Source organism: Rhinolophus hipposideros (genome assembly GCF_964194185.1).
Source record: "Rhinolophus hipposideros genome assembly, chromosome: 16".
Taxonomy (NCBI): domain Eukaryota; kingdom Metazoa; phylum Chordata; class Mammalia; order Chiroptera; family Rhinolophidae; genus Rhinolophus; species Rhinolophus hipposideros.
The window spans coordinates 61072319-61098339 of NC_138062.1; the positions used below are offsets into that span (position 1 = coordinate 61072319).

General features: G+C 57.3%; 3 protein-coding genes across 12 annotated transcripts in view; 1 reads left to right on the forward strand and 2 right to left on the reverse strand.

Annotated features, from left to right (window-relative positions):
• PALM (paralemmin) overlaps positions 1 to 7179 on the reverse strand; it is a 23711-nt gene extending 16532 nt beyond the window's left edge. For 2 of the 4 annotated variants that reach the window (XM_081075758.1, XM_081075759.1), the window contains exon 1: positions 6930 to 7166. In XM_081075758.1, coding sequence (XP_080931884.1) covers positions 6930 to 6934 — 5 coding nt within the window. In that variant the 5' untranslated portion in view covers positions 6935 to 7166. Of the gene's footprint in view, positions 1 to 6929 lie in introns of all 4 variants that reach the window. The other 2 variants (XM_081075760.1, XM_081075761.1) reach the window with 2 other exon arrangements.
• PRSS57 (serine protease 57) lies at positions 6978 to 14744 on the forward strand (the record flags this gene model as incomplete). The annotated part of the gene is given in 10 exon segments (XM_081077416.1): positions 6978 to 7416; positions 10196 to 10299; positions 10303 to 10339; positions 10342 to 10387; positions 11387 to 11481; positions 11484 to 11527; positions 12957 to 13095; positions 13098 to 13222; positions 14154 to 14344; positions 14741 to 14744. Coding segments are annotated over 10 exon segments (1224 nt in total).
• Positions 14745 to 15004: 260 nt separating this feature from the next.
• FSTL3 (follistatin like 3) lies at positions 15005 to 21038 on the reverse strand (the record flags this gene model as incomplete). 7 transcript variants are annotated; one of them, XM_081076394.1, is made up of 5 exons in its annotated part: positions 15005 to 16269; positions 16360 to 16587; positions 17050 to 17265; positions 19375 to 19560; positions 20858 to 21038. In XM_081076394.1, 5 exons carry the CDS (start codon positions 20958 to 20960, stop codon positions 16217 to 16219), a joined length of 786 nt encoding a protein of 261 aa, XP_080932520.1. In that variant the 3' UTR covers positions 15005 to 16216. The 7 variants fall into 7 exon arrangements, with proteins under 7 accessions (XP_080932520.1, XP_080932519.1, XP_080932522.1 ...); XM_081076392.1 differs by having other exon boundaries at positions 15023 to 16269; positions 16360 to 16414; positions 20858 to 21034; XM_081076393.1 differs by lacking the exon at positions 20858 to 21038 and having other exon boundaries at positions 19375 to 19810.
• Positions 21039 to 26021: the final 4983 nt, after the last annotated feature.

A 26021-nucleotide genomic window follows, 5' to 3' on the forward strand; every position in this document is an offset into this window, starting at 1 on the left:
TGTCGTTGCAGGATTATTTTTAAGGCGCCTGGAGCAAATTCTGGGGTGGAGCCGCGATGTGGGCGGCCCAGGACAAGGCGAGGGCGTCGGCTCCCAGCGGGTGAGATAATCCCTGCTCCAGGAGATGAGCTAATGAGGCCCAAACCCAACGAGCCCAGCAGAGGCCTCAGCTTTGTGGGGCGTTTATTTTGTAAAGGCCCAGAGAGGTTACACAACCGGCCCAAGGTCACCCAGCGGGCAGGACCGGCAGGGCAAGAGGCCGGTGAGGGGATCGCCCTTCCAGAGCCCATTCCCCAGCAGCTCCAGCAAGAACGAGGGGGTCCCGGCTCAGGCAGGCTCAGAGCCCAGCGCTGGAACATTCCGGTGCTAAATGAAAGGAAACAGCTGACAACGACCTTGGCAATGGGGGTGGGGGTGAGGGGGCTGGAAAAGGGAGGTGGCAGAGTCACGAGGGGCTGGGAGGTGGTGGTGAGAGGGGGAGCCCTGCTGCTCAATGGGCCCCTTCCCCCACTGGGCAGGAAATGTAGTGGGGGGAAGTCCCCATTCCACCCTCTGGTTCCCAGCTCCCTGTTGGGCCTTTGTCTCCCCAGAACCTTCCTGGCTCCGAACCCCCTCCCACAGCTGCATCGCCCTGAATAAACCTCAGCCTCTCAGTCGCCATTCAAGCCCTCCTCTGTTTGCTCCTTGCCCTTCATCAGCTTCTCACCTTCCCCTTTCCCGTCTCCACCTCCAAGCACAGCTTATGCATAGCCCCCTCTTCCAGGAAACTTTCCCGGGTCTCCTGCCCTCATCAGGTGACCCCCCAGGACCACTACTGTCACTGCTGAGGTGAAGAGCCCATGAGGCAAGAGCTTACTAGAGGTTGAAGGCAGAGAGACATCACCCCCATAGTGGAGACTGAGGTCAGAGCTGGCCACAGACCCAGAGGAACAAACCTGTTGCCTATTAACCTGGGCTCGGGATGGGGAGGAGATGGACCCTGCCCTGGGCCCTCGAAACAGGAAGGGCAGTGGAACATGGATGGAGGCACTGAAGGCAAAGGCATTCCCTGAGGCGGGATGCAGGGCAAATCCAGCTTCGAGACCAGCCCTAAAGACCTCTGGTTCCTGCCTAGCCCCCACTCCCAGGCCAGTCCCCGCCCCACAGCCTTTGCACTGGCTCCGGCCCCTGCTCTTCCTCCACCCGCAGGCCTCAGTAATTCCCTCAGGCCTTTCCTCAGACATCACCTCCTCCTTTAGGCCTCCTCTGACTTGCCTAATTCAGTTTCACCTCCAAATACCCCCACCAGCTCTCACCACCATGCAACACCCTGGACCTTTACTTATTTTGTTTCTTTATTTCCCCACAAGGACAGTAAACTGTCTCTTTTTGTCCCTGCCATGTCTCCACACCCAGGACACAGCAGGTAGGAGTAAATGTTGAGATTTTTGGACTGGACCAGCAAGTCAATTAGGGTCTTTCAATTTTCAGAGGAGGCCCTCACCTAAAGGTGTCCTTCCCTCATCATATTCCTGTCATCTGCATGGACCGACCATGTGGTCTATGACCATTTCCTTTTTTTCTTTTTAAAGAAACTCTGTCACATTTATCTGAAACAGGACCTGGGCTCCCCACATCTAACAGAGAACAAGGGACAAGCTCCAACTACCTTAGAAGTGACTTTACAAATTAATATATAAAACAACCCAAATATTCATCAATGATGAATGGACAAACACAACATGGCCCGTCCACACACGGGAGTGTCACTCGGCCGTGAAAAGGAGGGCGGCGCTGACACTCGCCACACTGTGGATGGACCTTGAACACACGGGGCTCATGAGAGAAGCTAGACACACAGGGCCACACAGTGTGTGATTCCATGTATGTGAAATGTCCGGAACAGGCACATCCACAGACGGGAAGTGGGTTCACGGTTGTCAGGGGCTGGGGCGGGGAATAGGGGGAGGAACTGCTGAAGAGGATGAGATTTCTTTTGGACTTGATGGAATGTTCTGGAATGTTTGATAGAAGTGATGGTTGTACAACTCTGTAAATTACCGAAAACCACTGAACTGTTTAAGTGGGTGGATTGTGTGGTGTATGAGTGGTATCTCCACACAATCCACTGGTAAAAATAAATATATACATTATATGTAGCAGAAATGCTGACCTTCTCACCAAGAGCCAGGTTGGGAACAGAGATAGGGCCCCGCCCACCCTGGGTTGCATCGGAAGATCTTGCAGGCCCTGCTCTGAGACTCCGCGATCAAAAGAGTGCGATACAAACTAACTAGGGAATCACCTGCCCATCATGGGGCCTTCCAGGCCCCCCCGTTGATGCCCCCCATAATCCCAGCCTGGCCCTGTCCATGAAGCGACTCCACCCAATCTGCCCTCACTCTGGTGCTTACCTAGTCTGCCCACCACAAGTTCTGGGCTCCCCTCCCGATTTCCAGCCTAATCCAGACTGTCCCTGTGATGGGCTCTGACAGTCCCTGAACTCCTGCTTGAAAGCCTTAGGCAGGAGACAGACAGTCCAGCCGGATTTCATACTCCTCAGACAGGAAGACCTCCATTCAGCCATCCTACACTGCACAGGGACCCTTTGGCAGCATGGCTAGGGCCCCCCTAGCCTCCCTGGCATCCAGAGACTGGGCTGCGTTTCTAACCAGGCTGGCCTGGCCCTGTGGGCAGCTCTGACACCACAAAATATGAAGTTGGATCTATGCCCAACCAAATGTTGGGCCCTGGTTCCCTGGCTCAGTGTTTCTCCCTGAGTTGCCCCCACAACCCCTGTCCAGGCTCAGCCCTGACTTGCTCCTCCCTGAGCTGCCCCTCCCCAGCTACCAGAGCCCCTTTCTGGTGCCTGACATCAGCCCTTGCTCCTTCCTTGCCCAGACGCTATCGATGGCTCCCCATGGCCCCAGGCTGGAGACTCCAGGCCTAGCAGGATCTGGCCCGAAAAACACAAACCAAAGCACCCCCGTCTCCCAGCACTTCCCCCTCTGGGCCTTTACGCAAGCCAGTCTTTCCACCAGGTACTCCGGTCTGCCTGCCTGGATAAATATTTAAATATCTTTCACAGAAAAGGTCCATGAAGGAATGGATCAGGAAACCCTCCCCCACACTTCAAGGAAGGCCCACCATGGGCTCCTGCAGGTCCCTCTGATCCTGCAGGGGGCTAGGATGGTCAGCAGGGAGCGTTTCTTAAATGATCAGATGAGAAGCTTCCTGGAGCAAGGATGGACGTAAACAGGGTCCCAGACTTGGAAAAAGGTGATGTGATTTTTTTCCCTGAACATTATGGGGCTATAGGTGGTGCTTACAGGGTCCAAGTCCGTGCAGCACCCACCCCTCTTCTAACTGAACCCCACCCAGGAAGGGTCTGGGTGGGCTCATGTCTCCAATCACCAGATGTGAAAAGTGAGTCCTAGGGAAGGCAAATGACTTGCCCAAAGTCTCATAAGGAGTCAGGACACCTCCTTTCCATGCTCCACTCCGGAATCAGCACTCACAGAAGAGGTCTCTAAGAGGAAGATGCAGGATCAGATGTCCTCAGGGACCCAGGCCACAGCTACAGCCACCAACTAGGCTGAAAAGCTGATGCCAGGGTACTGAGGAACTCCACAGACTACAACCTCTGGGACACAGGAAGGTACAAAGACACCTTCCCCATGTGCAACTCCTGCCCTGGCAGCTAAGAGGGCCACCCAGAAATCCCAGTCCCATCCCTTTCTAGCTGTGTGGTTTCAGGCATGTCATATCACCTCTCTGTGCCTCGGTTTCCCCAGGGCTGCTGTAAGGATCCAGCGAATTCCCACAAAGCACTCAGAACAGGACGTGGGTATAGAGCAAGTGCTCACTAAATGACTGCTAAGTGAACAAATGACACTGGCACTTCACCACCATCCCATGTCCCTGCCGTTACCTCCAGTGTTATCCTCAATGTTCCTTCCCCTTTACCTCACTCACTGTTTAAATCAAATGCTTGTTTTAAAAGGAAACGCTTCATTGTTACTAAGCCTGAGAAAACCAGGAGCCACTGCCACAAACATCAGAGTAAAAACATTGAAAAAAATAGATACACTGGGCGCTGGCCAGATGGCTCAGGCGGTTAGAGCTCCATGCTCCTAACTCTGAAGGCTGCTGGTTCGATTCCCACGCGGCCAGGACCAGCCCTAGTGGGCTCTCAACCACAAGGTTGCCAGTTCAATTCCTCCAATCCCGCCAGCGCCCCCTGCAACTAAGATTGAACATGGAACCTTGAGCTGAGCTGCCATCCCGGATGGCTCAGTTGGTTGGAGCACAGGCTCTCAACCACAAGGTTGTCAGTTCGATTCCTCAAGTCCCGCCCAAGGGATGGATGCCATTGCAACTAGCACAACAACTTGACTTGGAAAAAGTCCTGGAAGTACACACTGTTCCCCAATAAAGTCCTGTTCCCCTTCCCCAATAAAATCTTTAAAAAAAGAATAGATACAATGAAAACAAAAGCTTGTTATTCAATTATCACTAGATACTGTTGCTTTTTAACTGGCTGTGCCTCTCATTAAAAAGGGAGATGAGCAAGTGTAAAAGAGAAAGACCCAGTTAGCAACCAATGGAGACTTTCTCCTTGAAAACGTCCAGGCCTAAGGGGGGAAGGGATCTGGGAAGATCCTGTCCCAGCTTCCCTCTCCTTCTCCCGTCCAGGGTGCGCTGCACTCACCCAGGAGAGCACTTGGACATCTGACAATGGCTGCTCCAAGCTAAAATATCGTTACTTTAGGCGCCCAGAGGAGCAGCACCTCCCCGGGGGCCACACAACAAATCCTCCGCAGGGCAAGCTTTGCACCCAGCTCTTGAGCCCCACTCTTGAGCCCCAGGAGTGTCTCCACGTTCTGCCACCCCCACCCTTGTCCCACCTTTGCAGCATCAGCCATCTCTCTCATGGCCTTGGTGATTAGATACTTGCTAGTTTTTGATAATTCCTTAAATTTGTAAACTAATGAAAATTAGTTTAATCCTTAAATTGATGAAATTTTGTCAGATTCTCAAATTTATTTTTAAAAGAAACTTTCAGGCACCGCCATAAGCTGCAACCATTTCCCGTGACTCTGGTGACAGAATCCTTGGAAACGGGATGAGGTGAGTGACACGTTCTAGTGGCTGTTGCCTCTGTGTCTGGAACCTGCCTGTTCTGCCCTCTTGGAAAAGGACGAGGGGCAAGGGGCAGGTGTTCCAGTAGGGTCAGTACCAGATGGAGCCTCTCCCCACCATCGTCAACTCAAGCACTGGGGAGACACTTTCTTTCATGGCTATTGAGGCCAAGTAACACCAAGTCCCATTCCATCTCTGTACCCAGAAAAGCCAGTGATCCACCTAACAGGGGGACATGGCGCCACATCTGACCCAAAATCAATAAGGCACAGGGCAGGGCACCCTACTTGTGCTGTGTGACCCTGGAGCAGTCTCCACCCTAAGAAAGGGGTGATGGGAAAGGAAACAGTGGGGTCCAACCACAATATCTCCCCATTCCTCTACTCTAGGTGGGCGTTTTCCTTGCTTTTCACCTCTCATCTCCTTAGGCAGCCCCCCTGCCCATGGCCACACCCTGCCCGGGGCCTGCTGTCATGAGGCCCAAGGACTCCCCTTGGGCCCAGGGAGCAGAGCAGATAAACAAGTGGGGTATCATAGTGTAGACAAGTCCAGGCTCGGGCTCCCCTGAGCCCCTGGCTGGGCTCCCAGGGCGGGTGGGGAGCAGCCAGGCCTTTGTCTGAGTTTTCAAAAGCAGAGGACACTGGGTGTCGCCTTCCCAGGGCGGGTGGGAGGCGGGGGCTCCCACCCAGCTGAGGGTGTGGTGGGTCACGGGTGAACCCCTGGAGTGAAGTTGGCTGCTCAGAAAACACACCCAGTGGGAAGTGCAGGGAGAGCTGGACTGGCCAGACCTCTATGTTCAGGCCTCTGGTACGGTAGGGCCCTGGCCCAGAGCAGGGCAGCTGTGGCCCCCTGCACACAGGAGGCACACTGCCAGTCCCCAGACACCTACTTCCCACTCCCCGCCCTTGCAAAAACACCCCACAACCTCCCAGCGCCCACCTGTGGTAGTGGGGGCGTGGGGGGGCCATCCTGACACAGGAAGAATGACCCTGTGTCTAAAATGACCACGCACACTCACTCATCAGCTGCCCAGCAGCTCCTCAGGAACCTGACACAGACCCAGACCACCCACTCCATTCGAACCGGGTGCTAGCGTCCTCTTGGCTACAGCATTTGGGGCCCCATCTTGGGGACACTGTCCCGGGAGGGAATCAGCCCCAAGCTCCCCTGTTGGAAAGCACCTGGACCTCCGGTCTCACACATCCCAGACCGGAAGCCAGGACAGAAACCCCTCCCTCCAGCGGCAAGTCGGGATATCTGGCGGCTGGACTGGCCTTAGCAGGGGCTCCCTACAACACTCCAGACCCTTGAGGAGGGCAGCCAGACGGAGGGAGGACTGGCCGGCGCGTGTGTCTAGGGAGCAGAGAACAGCGAGGTCAGGCTGGCGGAGGGGGGGGCTCACTCAAGGCCTGGCCGGTGCAGTGGGAGGGGTCGCTTCATCACTCCAGGGCGCCCACAGGTGGCGGAGGGCCGGGGCTAGCCCAGTGGGCGCGGGCAGAGCACGGGCGGGGCGCGGGCGGAGACACCGACCTCCCCCTCCCAGTGTCCTGGGCTGCCCCCAGCCGCTACTGCCCGAGTTCCTACGAGGCCGTGGGCCGCTGGGGTCGGGTCGGGGTGAGGCCTCAGAGCAGATGTGGCCCAGCCCGGTCCCGCCCGAGCTGATCTGGGGGTCCCGGAAGCCCCTCGCCACCTCCCTCTCCACGCGGGGCCGTGACACCCTGGGTAGGGGGATGTAGTAGGGGCCTCGCCCCTCCCTCGGGTCCCCAACCCTCCGAGTCCCCGGCCCTGGCTGGAGCGCGCCTACTCACTCCATTTCCCCGCTGAGGTCCGGGTGGGTCCGTGATGCTGGACGGGGGATGGCGCGGGCGGGGGTGCTGGGAATCCGCGGGCTAAGGCCTGGGGGCCTGGGCAGCGCGGCGCGGGGGCGACGGCACCCGCCCTGGCATTGCTCCGCGCGCGGCTGTTTATTGTCCGGGCGGCGGGCGCGGGGGGTGGGCTGGGCGCGCACGTCGCCGCCGCTGCCACAGCGTTTCTCTGTCGTTCTCCTCCCCGCCCGGTCCCCTCCCACCTCCCGGCGCCGCGGTCCGCGCTGCGCCTCCTGCCGGCAGCTGGGGCTGCCGCAGCGCCCCCATCCCTGCGCGCGGGCCCGGCCGGAACCTCCCAGCAGCGGTGTCCCGTCCCTCGCCCCGAGTCATTCATCACATCTCCGAGAGGGGCTGATGCTGGCGGCCAGGAGGGTCAGCGCTCTGGCTCGGGACCTAGCCGTGACCGCGACAAAATCCCGTCTCTTCCCAGGTCCTGGTCCACAGGGGGGAGCGGGTGGGGACAAAGAAACGGGCGAAGGACGAGTGGGACCCGGGGGAGGTCCGGGAGGCCGCTGGGGGGAGCTGATGTCTGTGCTGCAGTCTGGTGGTCTGGGGGAAGAACTGGGGGGGGGGGGGGCGGACGGTGGGAGGGAGCCGGGCCCTTTGAGGAAGAAGAGCAATAACACAGCAGTTGCTGAGCTTCTGAGCACTTGCTGGGCCTGGGCCTGGGCCTGGGCCTGGGGTTGGAGGACGGTTAATGATTAAAGTCTACCTCCCAGCTCCTACAGCACGCTGCAAGCCTGTGTGGCCACAGTGAGTGAAGGGGACAGTGGGGGGCAAGGAGAGCTCAGGCTTTTTCCTGAGGGCACTGGGGAGCCACGGGAGTGTAGAGCAGGAGAGGGACCAACCCGGTTTATTTTTGTGAAGGCCTCTCTGGCAGCCAGGTGCAGAGTGGATCAAGGAGGGCAAAGAGAGAGGCTTAGAGGCTGGAAAGAAGCTGAACTGCCCCCTACCCCCACCTCCAGGACATGACAGACTCTGGACCAGGCTGAGAGGCAGGTGAATTCTGGGTGGATCATGAAGGGGGAGCCGACAGGACTGCCGGCAGATGGGATGTGGGGTGACAGGTATTGGGGTCCCTCCATTTCCAGACTGAGCCCCTGTATGGGAACTGTGGGGATGACAAAGGGTGCCCAGGTTGGAGTTCACAGTGAGGCCCAGTCTGGGTTAGGGGCGGGACTCCCTGGCACTAGGATGCCTGGATGAGATCCTGAGGGGAGCAGGTGCAGGCAGCAGACAGAGGCATCCAGGCCCACTGCTCTCCCCTTGATTTCTTGAAGTCTGTGTTGAGGTCTTCATGCAGCATGTGTCACCATGTGGACCCCACAGACCAGCAGAGAGGCAGAACCTATCACTGCCAATGTGTACACTGTGACCCTGAACTCCCAGGTTCTTGTGAGAACTCTAGTCCCCTGGTTCTGAACACACTTACTGGCTGGGGGGAGGGGAAAGGAGAAGGGGGGCGGCAGGAGAGGGAGATTCTTCCAGTCCCCTTAGTTTTCTTGTAAAATGGTTCTACTCAACAGGGCTCAATAAATGGGTGTGTGCAAAGGGAAATAGTTTTGGATGGGCTCTGGAGAAAGAGGCTGCAGGATGCAGCCCTGAGGGGGCAGGAAAACTGCTACTTCTTTCTTTACAAGCCTTTTCATTTTCCCCCTTTTACAATGAATGTGCATTCATTTAGCACTAAAACCATGAGATAAATTAGCAAACAGAAAGACCTTGACAAACATCAGGGGCTCTGGGTTCGGGTCCCAGTTTAGCACCACCTATGCTGTGTTACCCTGGGTCTACTTCTTGACCTCTCTGAACCTCAAAGAACCTCCCAGCTGCCTTACCTCTTAGGGCAGCTGGGAGAATGAGTATACGTGAAAGGTTTGGAACACGGCCCAGCACACAGTAGCTCAGGGTTTGGCAAACTCCGTAAAGGGCCAGATAGTAAATATTTTCAGCACTGCGGGCTCAGGTGTGCCATTGCAGGGTGACAGCCGCCAGAGGCAATACAGATAGGCATTAGTGTGGCTGTGTGTCAATAAAACTTCACTTACAAAACAGGTGGTGGGCTGGATTTGACCTGTGGGCAGTAGTTTTTGCCCCAGGCACTCAGCAAAAGTGAGCTGTAAGTAGTTACATCGCTGCCCCTTGTCCTCTGAATCCATTCAGTCCAAAAAGATTGATGGAGCATTTCCTGTGTGCCTGGCACTGTTAGGTTCTGGGCATGCAGAAGTCTTGTCCTCACAGAAAGAGCTTCTCTTTGGTCTATTAAATAAATGATTCAAGGTTTGAGGGATGGTGCATGCATTTTGTCGATAAAGAGGGTCTGCTAGGAACATCTCTCTCATACCCACAAACCATTCACGGGCCTTTCCCTGTCCTAAACATCCCAGGGCTCCCACCTCCCTCAGATGGAAAACCAAAGTCCTCGCGGTGGCTCTCAATACCTTGCCCAGGGCCTCTTGGGCATTCACACCCCAGACTTCGGACATGCAGGCATCGGCTTGCAGGGAACCAGCCAGGAGATGGCGCCATAAGCTGGGGAAATCCCGCCAGGCAGAGGTGGTGGGAGGAGGCATCCTGGGTGATAGAAACAGCCCCGGCAAAGGCGTGCAGGTGGGACAAGGCGAGGTGTATCTTCTAGAGCAGCGGGCTTGAGTTGAACTTTCTCCCTCCAGAAAGGCGTCCACACCACCCACCTTCCCCTCTCCACTCAGTACCTGCAGCTCCCATTCGTCTAGGAGAGGCGGGCAGTCACGGCACCCGCCGCCCCACTCCCTTCCTGGACCACTTGCAACTGGTTTCCATGTAAACGCCCTGTGCTCACCTTGGATGCCTCTGTCCCCAGGGACTCCACTTGGGAACTCCCCAGGAACCCCAAGGCCCCCACACAGACCCACCGCAGGAAACACCCAGGTGCCACCCATGCAGGCCCAGACCTGGTGCTGCTACACAGCCCCCCGACTGACTGCCCTCTGGGGCTTCAGTGGGGAGTGGGGCAGGAGGCCATAGGGGTCTCGACTGGGCCCAGGCCCAGGTTTTCTGGGGTGCAGACCCCCTCCCAACAAACTTGAGGGCCTTCACTGTGCTCCTGGTCGCGCACTCGCTCTCTGTGTCTCTCTGCATCTCTTTCCATCTCCATCTCTGTCCATTTCTGCTTCTTTCTCCTCCAGCTTGACCCCTATGCCATCTTGTGCCTGAGCTGCCCCCATTAGCCCTTCTTCCTGCCCCTCTTTTGACATGGCCCCGGACCCCACCTGCAGGTTACTGGGGGGCCCGGATCATTGGGGGCCGTGAGGTGACACCCCACTCCCATCCCTAGATGGCATCAGTGAGCTTTGAGGACCAGCACCACTGTGGCTCCTCACCTGCTGGGTGGTCTCAGCTGCCCACTGCTTCAACAACAGGTGAGCCCACCTTGGGGGGCTCTCCCCTTGCCCGCTGCCATTTAGGACCCTAGGATGCTGTAACTGCACTGCAGGGGAGGAGGTGTTCCTGGCCTGGGTATTGCCACATTCCAGGTAGGGGATGGGCAGGACGATAGACCCCACTGCCTCTCAGACAGCAAAGGGAAAAGGGTGGGCGGCCACAAGACATATGCTGAAGGAGCCACCTTCGTGACAATAAATAGATGTTATCACTGCGCTTGGTCTAAGTATATTATTGTAATAATTGCTAACGTTAACATTGAAATTGTTGGAAGAAGAAATTCTCCTGTACCTTTTTAGCTTCTTCCAGCTGGTTTAATAATTAAGTCTACATGAGACAGAGGAACAAGAGAAAATAATCTAATTTAATACATACGTACAGATGGGAACCCCGCACACATGACCGGTTCCAAGATGCACAGGGAACATTGGGGTATGTGGTACCCAAAGCTATGGACGAGGCCAGGGGTCTGGAGCATCAGATTGGAGCAGGGCCATTCTCAGGCCGATAAGAAGAGCAGATGCTCAGAAAGTAGAAGCATGCCCCGCCCTCTAGATAGGTCCTAAAATCTTATCTCCGCTGACAGCACTCATTATGGGCAAGGTCCCCAATTTAGATTCCTGCAAGTAGTTAAGGGAGGGACAGAAGTTTCTCATGGGCCTGCAGGGTCTTGATGGCTCAAAAGAATTCGCATGCCAAAGGGGCACGTGTTGGGGAAGCCTGTGTGGACCCTCGTCAGAGGTAATATTATAATTGGGAATTACAATAAATGTAATAAGCATTCAATTCATTCTAAACATAGTTTATAAGTTATTAAAATTAATATTGCAATGATTACAGTTAATGCTGTAATCAAAGTGGGAGTGGTGACAGACATTGTGGGGTTGACATTGCATTAAATGGATTGCTCCACCCCCATTTTGCGGATGGGGAGACTGAGGCCCATGACAGGTGGCCGTCCCCCCCACCCCTTGCAGAGACCCCCAAGCAGGCCTGGTGGTGCTAGGGGCCCATGCCCTGCGCACCTCAGAGCCCACCCAGCAGCTGTTTGGCATCCCGGCTGTCATCGAGCACCCTATCGGCCCATGACTCATGCCAATGACATCTGCCTGCTGCAGGTGAGCTTCGTGGAGGGGGGAACTGGACATAGGTCTGGCCTGTCCCCGCAACCCCCATGATGACTGGACATGTTTTAAAAAACAGCCAGAGAATCTTGGCTTGAAACACCTGAGTCAGGTCATGCCTTTGCTCCAGCATCCCCTTCTTAGGAAGTATCCCTTGAAGTGTCCATCCTGCAACCTGCCACTGTCCCCTCCCCGTCCTTTCTCCTTGTTCCACCTTTCTTGTGTCCACGTGCCAGCAACACCTGCACATATGCTACTTCACCATCCTTCACTGCCTCCTCCAAACCTCGCAGGCAAGACTTTCCCCTCATTTATGACACACAGCAGACCTCTGCGTTCAGGCTGACAGAGGGAACAAGTGAGGCACTTCTGCCGTGAAAGACTCCAATCCCTGCCCCTCGGTCCTTGGGGGGATTTTTGGCAGGAAGCGGCTCCTCCTACAGGTGGGAGTCCCCCCACACAGACAGTGCGTTCTTTTGGACCACCTCCCACAATTCCAGGCATCCCGGGGGCCTCCGTTTTAAAGGGAGTACATCCCAACCTTGCCCTCCAAATGTAAAAAATGAAAATGGAGAGGACAAAACGAGTCCCTGGGAACAGGAGGGTCTAGGGTGTGGGGTTCTCCCAGCAAATAGGAAGGAGGCAGTGAGTGTCAGCAGCCACAGTCTGGAACCTGCTGCTCCGATCCATCCATGTCATTGTGCCCAGGGGGAAACCAAAGCTGGGGGACAGTCAGGGATGTCCCCAAGGTCAGGGAGTGTGTACCAAAACCAGGGGTCCAAGTCATTCATTCCGTAACTGTTAATTGAGTGCCAGCTGTGTGCCGGTCACCAGGGACACAGCCATGAACAAACCCCAGAACTGGCCCCTTTAGAGACTCCAGTCTAACAGGGTGGCAGCTGGGTAAACTGGCCTTAACAGGGGCAGATGGGAACCCAGAGGACGCACGTGTTGTAGCCTGGAGGAGGTGATGTCTAAGCTGAGACCTGAAAGATGGATAGGAAAGGTGCTCCAGGCAGGGGGTACACTGCGAGCAAAAAGCATGGAGGTGGGACCAGGCCACGGCAGTAAATTCATTCTCGCTGGAGGGGAGGGTTGAATGGTCAGCTGACAGGTTTTATCCTGAGGGCAATTGGGAGCCATAGGAGGGCCTACGTCAGGGAAGGAGATGCTGGTGAGAAAGACTGTTTGGGCAGCTGGGAGGGGGTGGTGAGAGGAGGCCACAGTCCTGGTCTGAGGGGCTGAGGCCTGATGGGTGGGGGGGGGAGGAAGGGGAGACACGTACTGGCAAAAGCAGTAAGCCTTCTGACAGCCGAATGATGCCGCTGTTGGTTTCTCTCCATAGGCCAACAAACCAGGTGTCACAGATGGGTAAATTGAGTCAGGAGCAGAGGTGACAGTTGGGGGTGGTCTCTCCCTGCAGCTGAACAGCTCTGCCATCCTGGGTCCTGCAGTGGGGTTGCTGGGGCTGCCGCGGAGGAGCACCAGGGCACTCAAGGCTGGGGCACAGTGCCAGGTGGCTGGCTGGGTATCTGTGTCCAACTTTGAGAAGCTGCCTCCGGGCTGATGGAGGCCGAGGTCCGTGTGCAGGGCCTGGACATCTGCAAAAGCTCCTGGAAGGGCCTGCTGAGCCCTGCCATGCTCTGCACCCACAGTGGGGACTGCGGGCGGCGGCGAGGCTTCTGCTCGATATGATACCAAGGCTCGCAGAAGTAAGCGCAGAACAGATCTTTGGGAACTAAGTCCCAGCTCACCTTTGATCAGTGAGGCATGACTGCTGCACTTGAGGCCCTGGAAGGGCAGGTTGTTGCCCAGGGTCATAGGGCTACTCTGTGCAGGTTGTGCACTGCACAGCTACAGACTTGTGTATCTATAAGCAGTGTCCAGTAGGTGGCGGTAGCAGACCTCAAAAGAAGAGCTCCTCCTCCGATGTAGTAGCCTGTGGGGACCACGGGCAACGCTGGCCCTGCATCTTTTGTTCTAGGCAGAAAAGGGCAGTGGTTCAGAACGCAAATTCTGGAAGCCAGCTGCCTGGGTTCATATCCAGACTGAGTCCCTTCCCAGACGTGTGGCCTTGGGAAATTCACTTCTCTGGACCTTACTTTCTCCATCTATAAAACTGCCACTTCATAGAGTCAAAGCTGATTCCACATGACAATTAGAGTGGTAGGACTGGGAGAGGAGGGGAGGGGAGGGGAGGAAAGGAGAGGGGAGGGGAGGGGAGGGGAGGGGAGGGGAGGGGAGGGGAGGGGAAGGTGAAGGAGGGGAAGAGAGGGGGGAAAAAAGGGAGGGGAGGGGAGGGGAGGGAGGGAGGGAGGGAGGGGAGGGGCAAGAATTTCACAGTGGGGATTCAGAAAGGCCTGAGGGCAGCACCTTTGAGCTGAGACTTGAAGGAGCCTTAAGCCCTGAAAGAAGGCATGCCAGGCAGGTAGACCATCAGAGGGCTGCCATGAGCAAAGGGCTGCAGACTTGTGTGTTTAGTCTTTGCTGTAAGAAAACGAGGGGGCCATGGGAGGGTTTTGGGGCAGGGAAGGGTCCTGGTGGGATTTACACGTAGAAGCTCCTTTCCTGGAAGTAAGGCTGAGAGAGAGACGTGGCCTTTCTCTCCATCCCCAGGCAGACTGGGGGTGGGGTGGGGCTGGTGTGCAGGAACTGGGCCCATGGCATTGTCTCCTTTTCTGGCCTCTGGTGCTGTGACCCCAAGACCCCTGACGTGTACACGCAGGTGTCCTTCTTCATCACCTGGATATGGGATGTGGTTCGGCAGCACCGGCATGGCCTCCAAAGGAGCTGCCTGAATCACAACACTGGGTATACAAAACAGATGGCAGCTGATGCAGACAGCTCCAGCCTGGAAAATTCTATGGCCAAGGCAGGGGGTCCACGGGGGCCCCCAGACCCAGGAAGCCCGGGGTGGGGGGATGGGCATTAGTTCCAAACAAAAAGGGCCAAAATAACTGAATAAAATGTTAACTGAGGGGTGGCCAGATGGCTCAGTTCGTTAGAGCACGAGCTCTTAACAACAAGGTTGCCGGTTCAATTCCTGGCTGGACTTGGATCTGAGCTGCTCCCTCCACAACTAGATTGAAGAATGACTTGACTTGGAGCTGATGGGCCCTGGAGAAACACACTGTTCCCCAATATTCCCCAAGAATAACCAGAAGCAATGGTCCACCCATATTCCTGGAGCGTCTCCTTGGCCTCCAGGTGACTGAGGTTCTGGCTAGACCCACTACCTCCAAGCCACTCTCTTGGACTCCTTTCTCTGCCACCCACCCCAGCCCACCTGCCTCAGCCCTCTCCCTGGTGGCTGCTCCAATGACATACACCCATATCTATCCCCCAGTAGCTTCCACCGCCCACTACTCACCACCAACCCAGCAACTACTACTACTAACAGCAACCCAGGCTCCAGGCTAGTAATCCCTTACCAAAGTGCGCAATACAGAGGCTCAGGGAGAGATGGGCAGACCAGGTCTGGACCCCAAGGTGGCTTTATACAGTCTTTATTTCTTTCTTTGGCGAGGCACGACCCCAGGGCAGGGGAGGTTGCTTTGTTGAGGGGCTTGGGTGAACCCTCTACTCAAGGGCACTTTTCTGGGTGTCACAGATAAGGCACTTCCTGTGGGCTAGGAGAGGGTGAGAGTACACTGGCCCCCTGTGCTCCTTGCCCCAAACCTGAGGAGCTGGGCCCCCTCCCTGTTGGGTGTCCATATCTGGTTGGAGCTGCTGGTCTACATAAAGGCGGGGGGATGGGGGTGGGGGTTGGCACTGAGCGACAGTCCGGGGGAAATGGAGGGAATTGGCCCTAGGCCAGCATTGGGTGGGGTCAAGACCCCTGAGCCTGGCTGGTGGGTGAGGAGGGTCCCGCGGGGAACTGGGCCTAGAGGCCCAACAAAGGAGGGTTTGGTGGCACCGAGGGGTCCTGGGTCTGGACCTCACTTGTGGGCAAGGCAGCAGGTACTAGGGATGCTGCTCAGACACACGACTCCAGGAAGCCTTGGCATCTACACCCCACCGGGGTCAGTGGGTGAGCAGGGACTCCTGGGTTCCACCCTCAGTGGGCTGGGCACCACTGGACATAGTGCCATGTTCTGTGCTGATTCTGGTGGCTCCATGCCTGAGGCATATGTCAGGAAGCACCAACAGTGTGCCCACCAGGGGGCAAACTGGGCTTTTCTCAGGGGCCTTCACAAGACCTACTGGGTAAATGGAGGCAGTAGGGAAGGAAAGCCCTGGGTTCTTGGGCTGGTAGGCGACAGAGGCTGCTTTCTTGGCCTGTCCAGGGTCTGGGAATATTCATCTATACACACCTAGGCTGTGGACCCCCCTCCTCACTCCTGGTCCATGTTTTAGAAGGCTGGGGTGCCTTTTCATTAATTGCTGTCAGAGAATCCCCAGCCCTCTCAGTGGCAGCGATAGTTAATAGTTATCCCTAAGAGAGCAGAAGGGTGAGGTCCTCTTGGACTGTAGGGTGCCTCCAGAAGGAGCCCCATCCACCAGGACCACCCTCGGGCCACCTTCTCCCAATCCTTCCAAGATATCCTGTGTGGAGGGATCCAGGGCTTCCCCCAGTGGTCCAGGCCAGGCTCTGGGAAGTGTCCATGGGACATAAATTAGGCTCTACTGTGGCAATAAATAAAACGGAAGGCTCTGAACGCCAGGCCGAAGCCGCCGCGCAGGTCACACGAAGTTCTCCTCCTCCTCTGACTTGGCATCTGACAGCTTGGGGATGCCTGCAGAGCAGGAGGTACAAACAGAGAAATGGGCGCGCAGAGAGGGGCTGGGGGCTAGACCCCGCCGCTGCTCCCCACCCTGCCCCGTACCTGTGCAGCTGCCGGCGTGGCGCACGCCAATGGAGCGGCCCAGGAAACAGGTAGCCTGGCGGAGGTGACACGAGGACATGTAGGTGACGTTGTTGTTGCCGCAGAGCTCCTGGCCAGGGCTGGAGGGCGCGGGGCAGGGCGCCGAGCGACACACCACGCAGTGGGCGCTGCCGGTCTGGTCCACCACGCACGACTGCGGCCGCGGGCACACCACGTGCACGCACGACTCTGCAGGCGGGGCGCCAGGGTGGGTCAGAGGAGCCACCGGGACCACGAGCCACGCCCACAAGCCCGAGTCACCCTCAGGCCCCGCCCCTTTGGTTTTGCCAGAAGCCACATCCCTTCTACGAGACCCCAATCCTCAGCCCACGTCCACCCTCAAACCCTGCCAACTCTGATTGCACCCAGAAGCCCCTCTGAGTAACGCACCCATACCTCTCACCCCACGTGAGCCCTAGAACCCAACTTTCCAAACCTCCACCAGGCTCTTCCTTATTCTCGACTCCACAAAAGACCTAATCTAGTGACATTCTTGGGAGTATGGGCTCCGTTTATTAGACTCCGCCCACTACCAAGCCATCTAGGCTCCGCCTATCATAAGACCCGCCCCAACCCGCGAGACCAATACAGAACACTACTAAGCACACCGGACTGGAGGCCCCGCCCTTCCCGCAGGCCCCCACCACGTACTGCGACAGCGGCCCGGGTACATGACGCTCAGATCCAGGTGACCGCGGCAGCGTGCGGCGCGCAGCTCACACTCATCACGGTAGGTGGCGCCGTCCGAGCCGCAGACCTGCAGGCGCGCGGGGAGCTCCGCGCATTCCGGCGCACACTCGCAGCGCGGGCGGCCCCCCAGCATACGGCACGTCTTTCCCGGGCCGCACTCCACGCCCTCGCACGAATCTGCGGACGCAGGACGCGCGCGGGTGGGCTGGGGCGCGTGGCCGGCGGTCCGCGGTGCCTACGGCGCCCCAGCCCCCTGTTCTGAAGGACAGAGGCCAGGCTGGAGTGGGGGGCGGTCCGGAGTCCCGGCTGATTCGGGGTCGGAGTGCGGGGTCCACTGTGGACGAGATTAAGCTACGGCCCGGGTGGACCGCTGCGCCTGAGGCTGAGGGCTGTGTCTGGAGGCTGGGCTTAGCGTGGGCGGAAACGGCGTCTCTACCCGGAATATGTGGGTCCAAGAACCGGCTTACAGTCCCCCCCAGCCCCGCCCACCATCCCGCTGCGCAGCTGGGCCACCGGCTCGGGCTGACATCTGTTCCCTGATTTACTTGCGTTTCTGGGAAGGCGGGCGGGGGGCCCAGCTGCGTCAGCTCGGGGGTGGGGTAGGATCCACCCCGTCCAGGCGCGGGTCTGGGAAGGACCGGCAGCGTCTTTTCCCTGTGCCTGCCAGGACCTCCCCGGAGGAGGCGACGGGGAGGGCGGGGCGTCGGCGCCTGGCATGAAGCTCATTTCCTGGGGAGGGGGCCTCCCACAGCCCGAGCAGTCTGAATCGGGTTACCCACGCCCCGCAACTCCATTTCTCAGGTAGGGAAACAGGTCTGACTAGGGGAAATCTCTCTCCGGTGTCGGCCCCCACTCAGGCTCAGGACCTTCGGAAATGCAAATCAGACCCCACTAATGGCTGCTCCTGCCGCTCAGTCCCTCCCAGGCTCATCGCAGCCTCACAGCCATCCTATGAGGTCATGCCATTTTGGCATTATTTTACAAAAGGGGGAAACTGAGGCATTGTCACAGAGGTGAGTGGAGGGAGGAGAACCAGGGGCACCTCAGCAGAACTCCAACAGATCCTGGATGGATGCCTCCAGTTCTGTTGCTTGTAGGTCTGAAAGGCAGACTGAGCATTCCAGCCTCAGTTTCCCTGCGTGTAAAGTGGGGCTGATGGAGGGACCCACCTTACTGGGTGAGCATAAAATGAGCTGCTGCTCCTAAGAGAATGGCCCACGCCCCCATGTTTGTCGCCCTGCCAGGGCATGTGGGCTGCACCTGGGTGCCTCCACCCACACACATCTGGAAACGCTCCTTCCCTGTGGCTTCATGCAAGAGGGAACTGAAGTGGGGGGCTGAGTGTCCCTCCCCAAGGCCAGATTGGGAGGGCAGTCCTGGACCATCGCATGCCCAGGCCAGGCACTTTGAAGTCTGTCCTCCCAGAAGCCAGAGGAGGTTCTGGAATGAGCCAGGGCACATGGCAGTGAGGTCAGGACCACCCAGCCAGGCTGATCTGGGATTAATCACATCCCATGGGCCGGCCAGGCTCAACTTGGCCTTCAGGTCTGCAGCCCTCAGCTCCAGCCTCCGCCCTGCTCCCCTGCCCTGACCCCACCCACTAGGGCCTCATCCCAGGCCATAGTCTCTGCTGATGCTCTCCCCCATACCTTGTCCAGCTTACAAACTCCTAATCATCTCCCATCACCCTGGCTCTAATGCCCACCTTCAAATCATGTCCCTACACCTCCTCTGAGTCCCTATAGGTTCAGCCCTGACCATAGGCACCTGGTAGGGGCTCCAACCCCTTCTCCAGGGCAGAGAATAGATCTTGACCTATTCCTTCAACCCCTGAAGAGCTCCTAGTCTGGTGGAGAAGGCAGCATTTCTCAGAATGTGGTCCATTAAACATGCAGCTGGGGCCCACTGCAGACCCCTGGAATCTGTGGGGTTAAGGGCAAATAAGGACAGTTGGGAACACTGAGTGTGGGGTCACAAACCAGATAGGTCAGTTGGGAAAATCGCCTTCCCAGGAGTGTAATTCAACCAAGTAGGGTGCAGGAGGGAAAGCCATCCTGGCAGAGGGCGGCGTAAGCAAAGGCCTAGAGGCTGGAAACCAAGCTGGGGAATGTTCAGAGCTTCCTCCTGAATCCACAGCTGAGGGAGGCGGAGGCCTGGGACCCCTCCACAACTGCTCCTCCCAGCAGCCTTGACCTCCTGCACACCCCTGAGACAGGGAGCTCACTCCCAGTCATTCCACATTCGACTACAGTGACCCTGGCCTGTGGCTGACACTTAGGGCCTCACCTTTGCAGGGCAGGCAGTGGACAAGGCCCAAGAAGCCCAGGAGACTGATCTTGTTCCCGGGGTGAGTGAAGTTGGACCAGGCGGTGTCGATGCTGCCCGAGGCGCAACACTCAGCCTGGCTCACATCGGTCTTCAGCACCAGGCTGCAAGTGGCCTCTCGGCCCTGCTGGAGCCAGCAGACACCACCTATGGACAAGGGGGGCCATTTCTGTGGGGCCGGAGGTGCCCTCCTGTGCCACTCCTGACACCCAGGCCTTGACCTTCCACCCAGCTTCTGCCCCCAGGGATGCATACAACTGGTGCTCAGTAATTACAGCGAGGTGAGCTGCTCCCAAGCAGGAAAGAGGGGCTCTGAATCCTTGTGAGATCCTTCTTTCTGAGCTCCAACCCTCACATTGCTCCACTGCCAACCTCAACCCATCTTGGGAAGCCCCTGCCCCCACCCCCAGGCCTGGCACCCTGCCCCATCAGTCAGACACCCAGAGCTGGATGTGTCAGGATCACTGGGCCCTGGAGGTGCCTGTCCCTCCTTTGCCCTCTGTCTAGATAGCACCCGAGGGCACTCCGAGCCCCCCTCGCTTGGCAGCACCCCCCTCGCCTGGCCTGCCTCTTACTCACTCCATCTTGGGAACATTCCCCTTGCATGAGCTCACTGTCTCCCTGGGGACATGGCCTTCGGGGAGGGGGCTCAGCTCTCCCCTCCCTCCCTGCAGGGCTGGGGTGGGGCTGCCGGGTAGGGTGAGGGGGGCAGATGGCCTTGGTTTCTTCACCCTTAAGTGGGGGAAGGAATGGCCACAGCCCCCCATCCCAGAGAGCTCACTGGTTCCCAGGCGCTGTACTGAGTGCCTTCCAGGGACTAGCTCTGGGAACTCAGCGCCTTGGCACTCATAAAAGGGGAAACTGAGACCTGGAGTGGGGATGTTACTTGCCTGATATCTCCCAAGTGGCAGGTATGGCATTCTAATGACCTGTCTGCCTAAGCAGGCCCAGGGAAGATATGAGGCTCCAGCTAGATGTCCTGGGTCCAGCCACCCAGCCCTGCCTCTCTGGGGCATCAGGACCCAGGTGTCAGGGTTCGAATCCTAGCTCTGCCACTTACAAGCTGTATGACCCTGTGCCTCAGTTTCCCCATCTGGAAAACAGGCGTGATAAGAGTTCCCATACAATTTAGGCTGTTGTATGGATTCAGGGAGGAAAGAGGTAGACACTAAGCACTCAATAAATGTCAGCCGTCATTGTGACTACTATTCTTGATCATAATTGGGAGAGTCACATCTGTTCTGCTGACCTCCTGGTGACCCTCCTTCAGGCCTTATGGGGCTGGGGGGGGCCCAAGCCCTCCCGGATTCAACCTGCATCAGCCGCCCCCATCTGCCCCCCGCAGCCACCGCCGCAGCGACCCCCAACATCCCAACCGCCTGCATTCCCGGCAGGCCCACGTGGGTGGCCCGCCCCGCCCGCTCCTTCCGGCTGCCCCACTCACCGGGCATGGGGTCCACGGAGCCCACGGAGCCCACGAAGCCCACGGCCCAAGCCAGGGCCCCCCAGGGCAGTGGCCACAGTGGCCCGGGAGTCCCGGGACGCATGGCGAACGCAGAGACGGCGGCGGCGGCGGCGGCGTCGGACGCGCGGGAGGGCGGCAGGGAGGGCGGCGACACCGACTTCCAAGCGCGCGGCGGCCGGGCGCTCCCTATAAAGGTCCCGCTGGCCGCGGGCGGGGCGGGGCCGGGCTGGGGCGGGGCGCGTGTATGGTGGGGCGCGAGGCAGAATCGTGCGCGATGTGTGCAGGGGCTGGGCCTGGCCACCCAGGTGGCAGCTGGTGGGCGGGCGGGTCTGACCTGGGAGCCAGAGGATTCATCTGGGAAGGTGTGGCTGGAGGGGGGGAGGGGACCGAATTCTGACCGTGGGTTTGAGTTTGAGTTTGAGGTGCTTTTGGGGGTCTTCAGCTGTAGGTATGCTCTGAGCTAACTGGTGTCCCACGGGGAACATATCCATGAGTCCGTGTTCCACGTCGTGGATTGCATGTAGTCCCTTTCGTGGTCCAAGTGAGGTCCTCCTCATCCCTACACACCCACATGCTCTGGGACTTCAGCCCCAGGTTTGCTGCTAATGCCTCAGGCCACCGACTAGGCCACCTGGCTGCTGGAGCCAGTGGGCACAGCTGGGTGTGAGCAAATGGGGAGGGAGATTGGGTGCCGCAGGGAGAGACCCAGGGACACAAATGGTCCCAACAACATCAAGGCTGCAGTAATCACACCACAGGACTTCCAAAGTGCCTACCATGAGCCTGGCCTTTACCCCTCATACCCTGGGACACTGTGCACTCTCCTCACCTTTGCAGATAGTGCCCCCCAGGCCGCACCCACGAGAACTTATTGTCTTAGGGAGATTTCCTCCTGTCTGCTCAGGTCCAGCTCCCTGGGATCCTGGGTATCCATAGTTTATGACAGTGATCTCAGCGTGGTCTTGGAGGTAAGTCCACGGGGTCCTTGGTGCAGCTGGACACTTCCTATTTTGGAACTGACCCCTTCTGCCGTGGGAGCCGCCCAAATTATCCAGGCCCCCTCAAAGTGCTGCTGGATTCTGTGCAGCCCCCTCTGTATTTATGATCCTAAAATAATTACTGACCATCTCCTGGTGGCAGGGACTGTTGCAGGGGGCTGGGGTACCAGGGCGACCTAGGCAGCCCCCGGCTGTCACCATTGAGCTCATGGTTTGCAGGGGCCATTGACAGCAAAACACATACACAAACAACATACAACTTCAAAGAATGGTAGATGTTTTCAGGAAAATTAAAAAGATGGAAAGCAATTGGGTGTCTGCCTCTGCTTCATCACCCCCCTTTCCTGCTTCTGCCTCCTCCCCAGGTGTGGAAATTGAAGGTCCCTGCGGCCACACAGCCCGGCCCTGCTCTGCACACACAGGGACTTACACCAGCAAACGCTGCACCCAGACCCTTTTCTCCACCTGAGCTGCCCAGCCTCACCCATGTCCCCAGCCAGTGGCCAAGGGCCATGGCACGGCCTAGTGGCATTGAGGGAAGATGCCCAGCTGTCTCAACGTGGCCGTGGCCTCTAACACTCTGAGGGGATTCTCCCCTGGTTAGGGAATGGGGCAATGATGGGACTTTGTGTTTTCACCAAGGGTGTGCGGGGGCTGGACAGTGCGACCTTGGCCGAGATCTGACCCTGCTGTGGCTTGGACACCCAGCCTGGGCTGTGCATATCAAAAGGTTATTGTCGGCCTGGTGCGGGTTCCAAATGGAGGCCAGCTGCCAGCGGCCGCCTGTTGCCTAGCCTGGTGTGTCCTCCCAATGCAGAGGCTGTGTGCTGGGTGACCTCAAGTAAGTCACTGGCCCTCACTGGGAGCCCTCTTCTCTCCTTTTCAGTGTCTCTCCTGTTCGTGCCCTTGTCTTCACCCTGACCCAGCCTCTGCCTCACACCCTGCATCCCATTACCTACCCCAGGTGCCATAGGCTCCTCCCCAGCTCAAACACCCACCATGACTCCCCGTGGCCCCTGCTCACCAACCCAGGCTTCTCTCTGTCCCAGACCCCACAGGCAAACAGGCAGTGACAATCCAGTGTGATCAGAGCTGTGATAGAGAATGCCCCAAGGCTATCTGACCCAGCCTGGGGGGAATTGAGGAAGACTTCTCAGAGGAACAAGACATTTAAATTGAGACTTGGCAGTTGGACTGAGTGGTGGGGAGAAAGGGGTAGGGGGTCAGGGTTAGGAACAGCAGTACAACAATGGGATGTTTGTTCCACAAGTGAGAGAGAGCCCAGCTCACAGATGGTCTCCTGAGATGACTGGTCCTAACCCCTAGGCTCTGTGAATATGTCACCTTCAATGAAATCTTTGCATCTGGAATTGAGTTAAAGCCCTTCCAGTGGGAGGATGATACTGGATTACCAGGTGGCCCAGTGTCATCACAGGATTCTTAAAAGCGGAGACATCTCTCTCTGTGGTTAGAGAGATGCTACATGAAAAAGACGTGACCCATCATCTCTAGCTGTGACAATGGAGGAAGGGACCTTGGGCCAAGGAATGTGGGCTGCCTCTAGAAGCTGGAAAAGGCTGGGAACAGCTTCTCCCCTGGAGCCTTTGGGAAGGAATGCTGCTCTGCCGACACTCGGACTTTCACTCGGTGAGACCTGTGTTGGACCCCTGACCTCCAAAACTGTAAGAGAAACATTTAGTTGTTTTACACCACCAAGCTGGTGGTGATTTGTTACAGCAGCCATAGGCCACTAGTACAAGCGGGAACTGCCCATTGGATTCGGTGTGTCACCACAGCGATCCAGTCCCTGCCAGGCTAGAAACAAACCAGGGAGTGAACAAAGTTGTGAAGGCAGATGGCAATATGGAGACCCGGGGAGCATGAAGTTCATGGAGTCTCCAAAGAGGTGACCTTGAGGCCTGAAGGGAGAAGGAGGTGTTCGTGGAAGCTCAGTCCAGGCTTTGCCACCATGGCCAGGCCACGTGTGCCCTCTGTGTGCCTCTGTTTTCTCATCTGTGAAATGGGCACGGATCCCAGTACTGCAGATTCCAGCCAAGACAGCAGGGACAGTGCCTGGTGCACAGTGAGGGCGTGACATGTGTACATGGCTTCTTATGAATCTACTGATGGGTGTTTGGCTAGGGCAGTTGCATGGTGAGTCTTCTTTGCCACTCACCACAATACTGTGATGCAGGCAGCCCTTTTACAGAGGGGCAGCTGAGGCTGGAGGAAAAGAAGTGACTTTCTGGGGGTCATGAAGTCCAAAAGCACTGGGACTGGAGTCAGACCAGATAGGCAAGATTCCAGGAACTGTGTGTGGAGCTGAAGGGCAGGGCCATTCCCTCTCTGGACTGGACAATGTGGACTGGCCCCTTGATTGTAGCTGGTAACCTCCCTTCTGGCGCGAGCATGCTCCAGGCAGAGGAGAAAGCCTGTGCAAAGGTGCAAAGGTGGGGAGAGCCAGGATCTACAATCACAGTTGCCAGTTACGGAGCAGCCTCCCTGGGAGTTCTCTGGGTGCAGGCGAGAGACCCATTTTGCAGATGGAAGACTGCGGCTCAGAGAGCTCTCTGTCCTTGTCCTGCAGTGTCTGAAGGGGAAGGCACAAGCATGTCATGGGGCCTGGGGAGGCATGGCGGCTTGACATTATGAGGAGGCACATAGCTTTGCTTCTGCCCTGGGTCTGAGGGAGAAGACACAGCTTTGGCCTGAGTCTGAGGGAGGAGGCATGGCCCTGCCCTGGGTCTGCGGGGGAGGCACAGCCCAACCCTGCATCTGAGGTGGGAGGCATGGCCCTGCCCTGGGTAGTCTTAAGGGAGAGATATGGCCTTTGTTCTGGGGATCTGTAGAGGCCAGGCCCCACTCAACCTCCACTTCCAAAGCCTTTCCAAGGAAAGTTTCTGGGAAACATTGAAACCTGTGTCTCGCGATACCCAGCAGTCGAAGAGCCTCTCAAGTCTGCCCCATCAGTGGCAGCAACAAGGTGGTCACAGGTCACAAGTGGATGCTGGAGGCTGCGGAAACTCAGGGCTGCTGGGCTACCCATGTGACCACGTATGAGCCTCAGTCTCTGTCTGTAAAATGGGGTCGTAATTGTCCCACGACATGGTGCTTGTGTGAGATTTAAACTTCAGGCCTGGCACCTCCTGAGCTTGTCATTTTAAAACATACAAAACTGTGTTCTCGTTCCCACTGCATTTCCAGAGCCTTGCCTGGGCCTGTGCACAGCAAGCACTCACTAAATGTTCAGTTTTTCGAGACTATTGAACATCTACTATATGCTGGCTGTTGGCCTCACTTATTGGGAGACATCATTGATAACTCCTGGATCATAGGATGGCTGTGGGTGAAGAAATCAGGGTGCTAAGCAGAGGGGTGTAGTGGGGGATAGGGTTTCCCCAGGGAAGGGGTCAGGCAACCTTCTGAGAAGCAGGGAAAGAGAAGGGACAGTGGGAGGGGCACTCCCAACAGAGGGCATGGTCAGGCAAAGGCCCTGAGGTGGGATCCAGCTTGGCCCACCCCATGGGGCCAGTGAAGCTGGGCGAGGGACAGATGACCTTAGGGCAGGCAGCAGAGCCAACCGAGGACCGAGGAGATGCCATGGGTACCCATGTGTGCCTCAAGTCTCATCTAATCGTAAAACCCTGGGAGGCAGTTTCTGCCACCTGCTCAGAGAGGTTAAGCAAGTCGGCCAGGGGTCACACAGCCAGTGTGGCTTGTGGGATTTGAACACGAGTCCTCCGGTTCCAAGGCCTCTAGGGTGGTACCCATAAGCTTCTGCAGAGTGAATGCATGAATGTCGGTGGTGTGAAGTGAGCCAGGGCAGGAGAGGCCTGAAGCAAAGGACCGGCCCTCGGTGGACCTGGGGATTTCCTGGATTCCCAGTGATGGAGCCGGCGCGCCCTCTGGTGGTCAGAACAGGAAAGGCTTGGAATTACCTGTGAGCTTTGAAGGGAAAAAGGCCATGGCTGGGCAGATCCCTGTCCCTAGCCTTTTGACATTCAAGACCGGTTATACACAGGCTCTCATGTTTAATTCCTCAACGCCCTGGCTCCGATGCCTCCTTCTCCAACCGACTGCTATTAATTCTTCCAAACCTGGCATCCAATGCTTACTCCCCTAGGAAGCCCTGTCTGTCTCCCCAG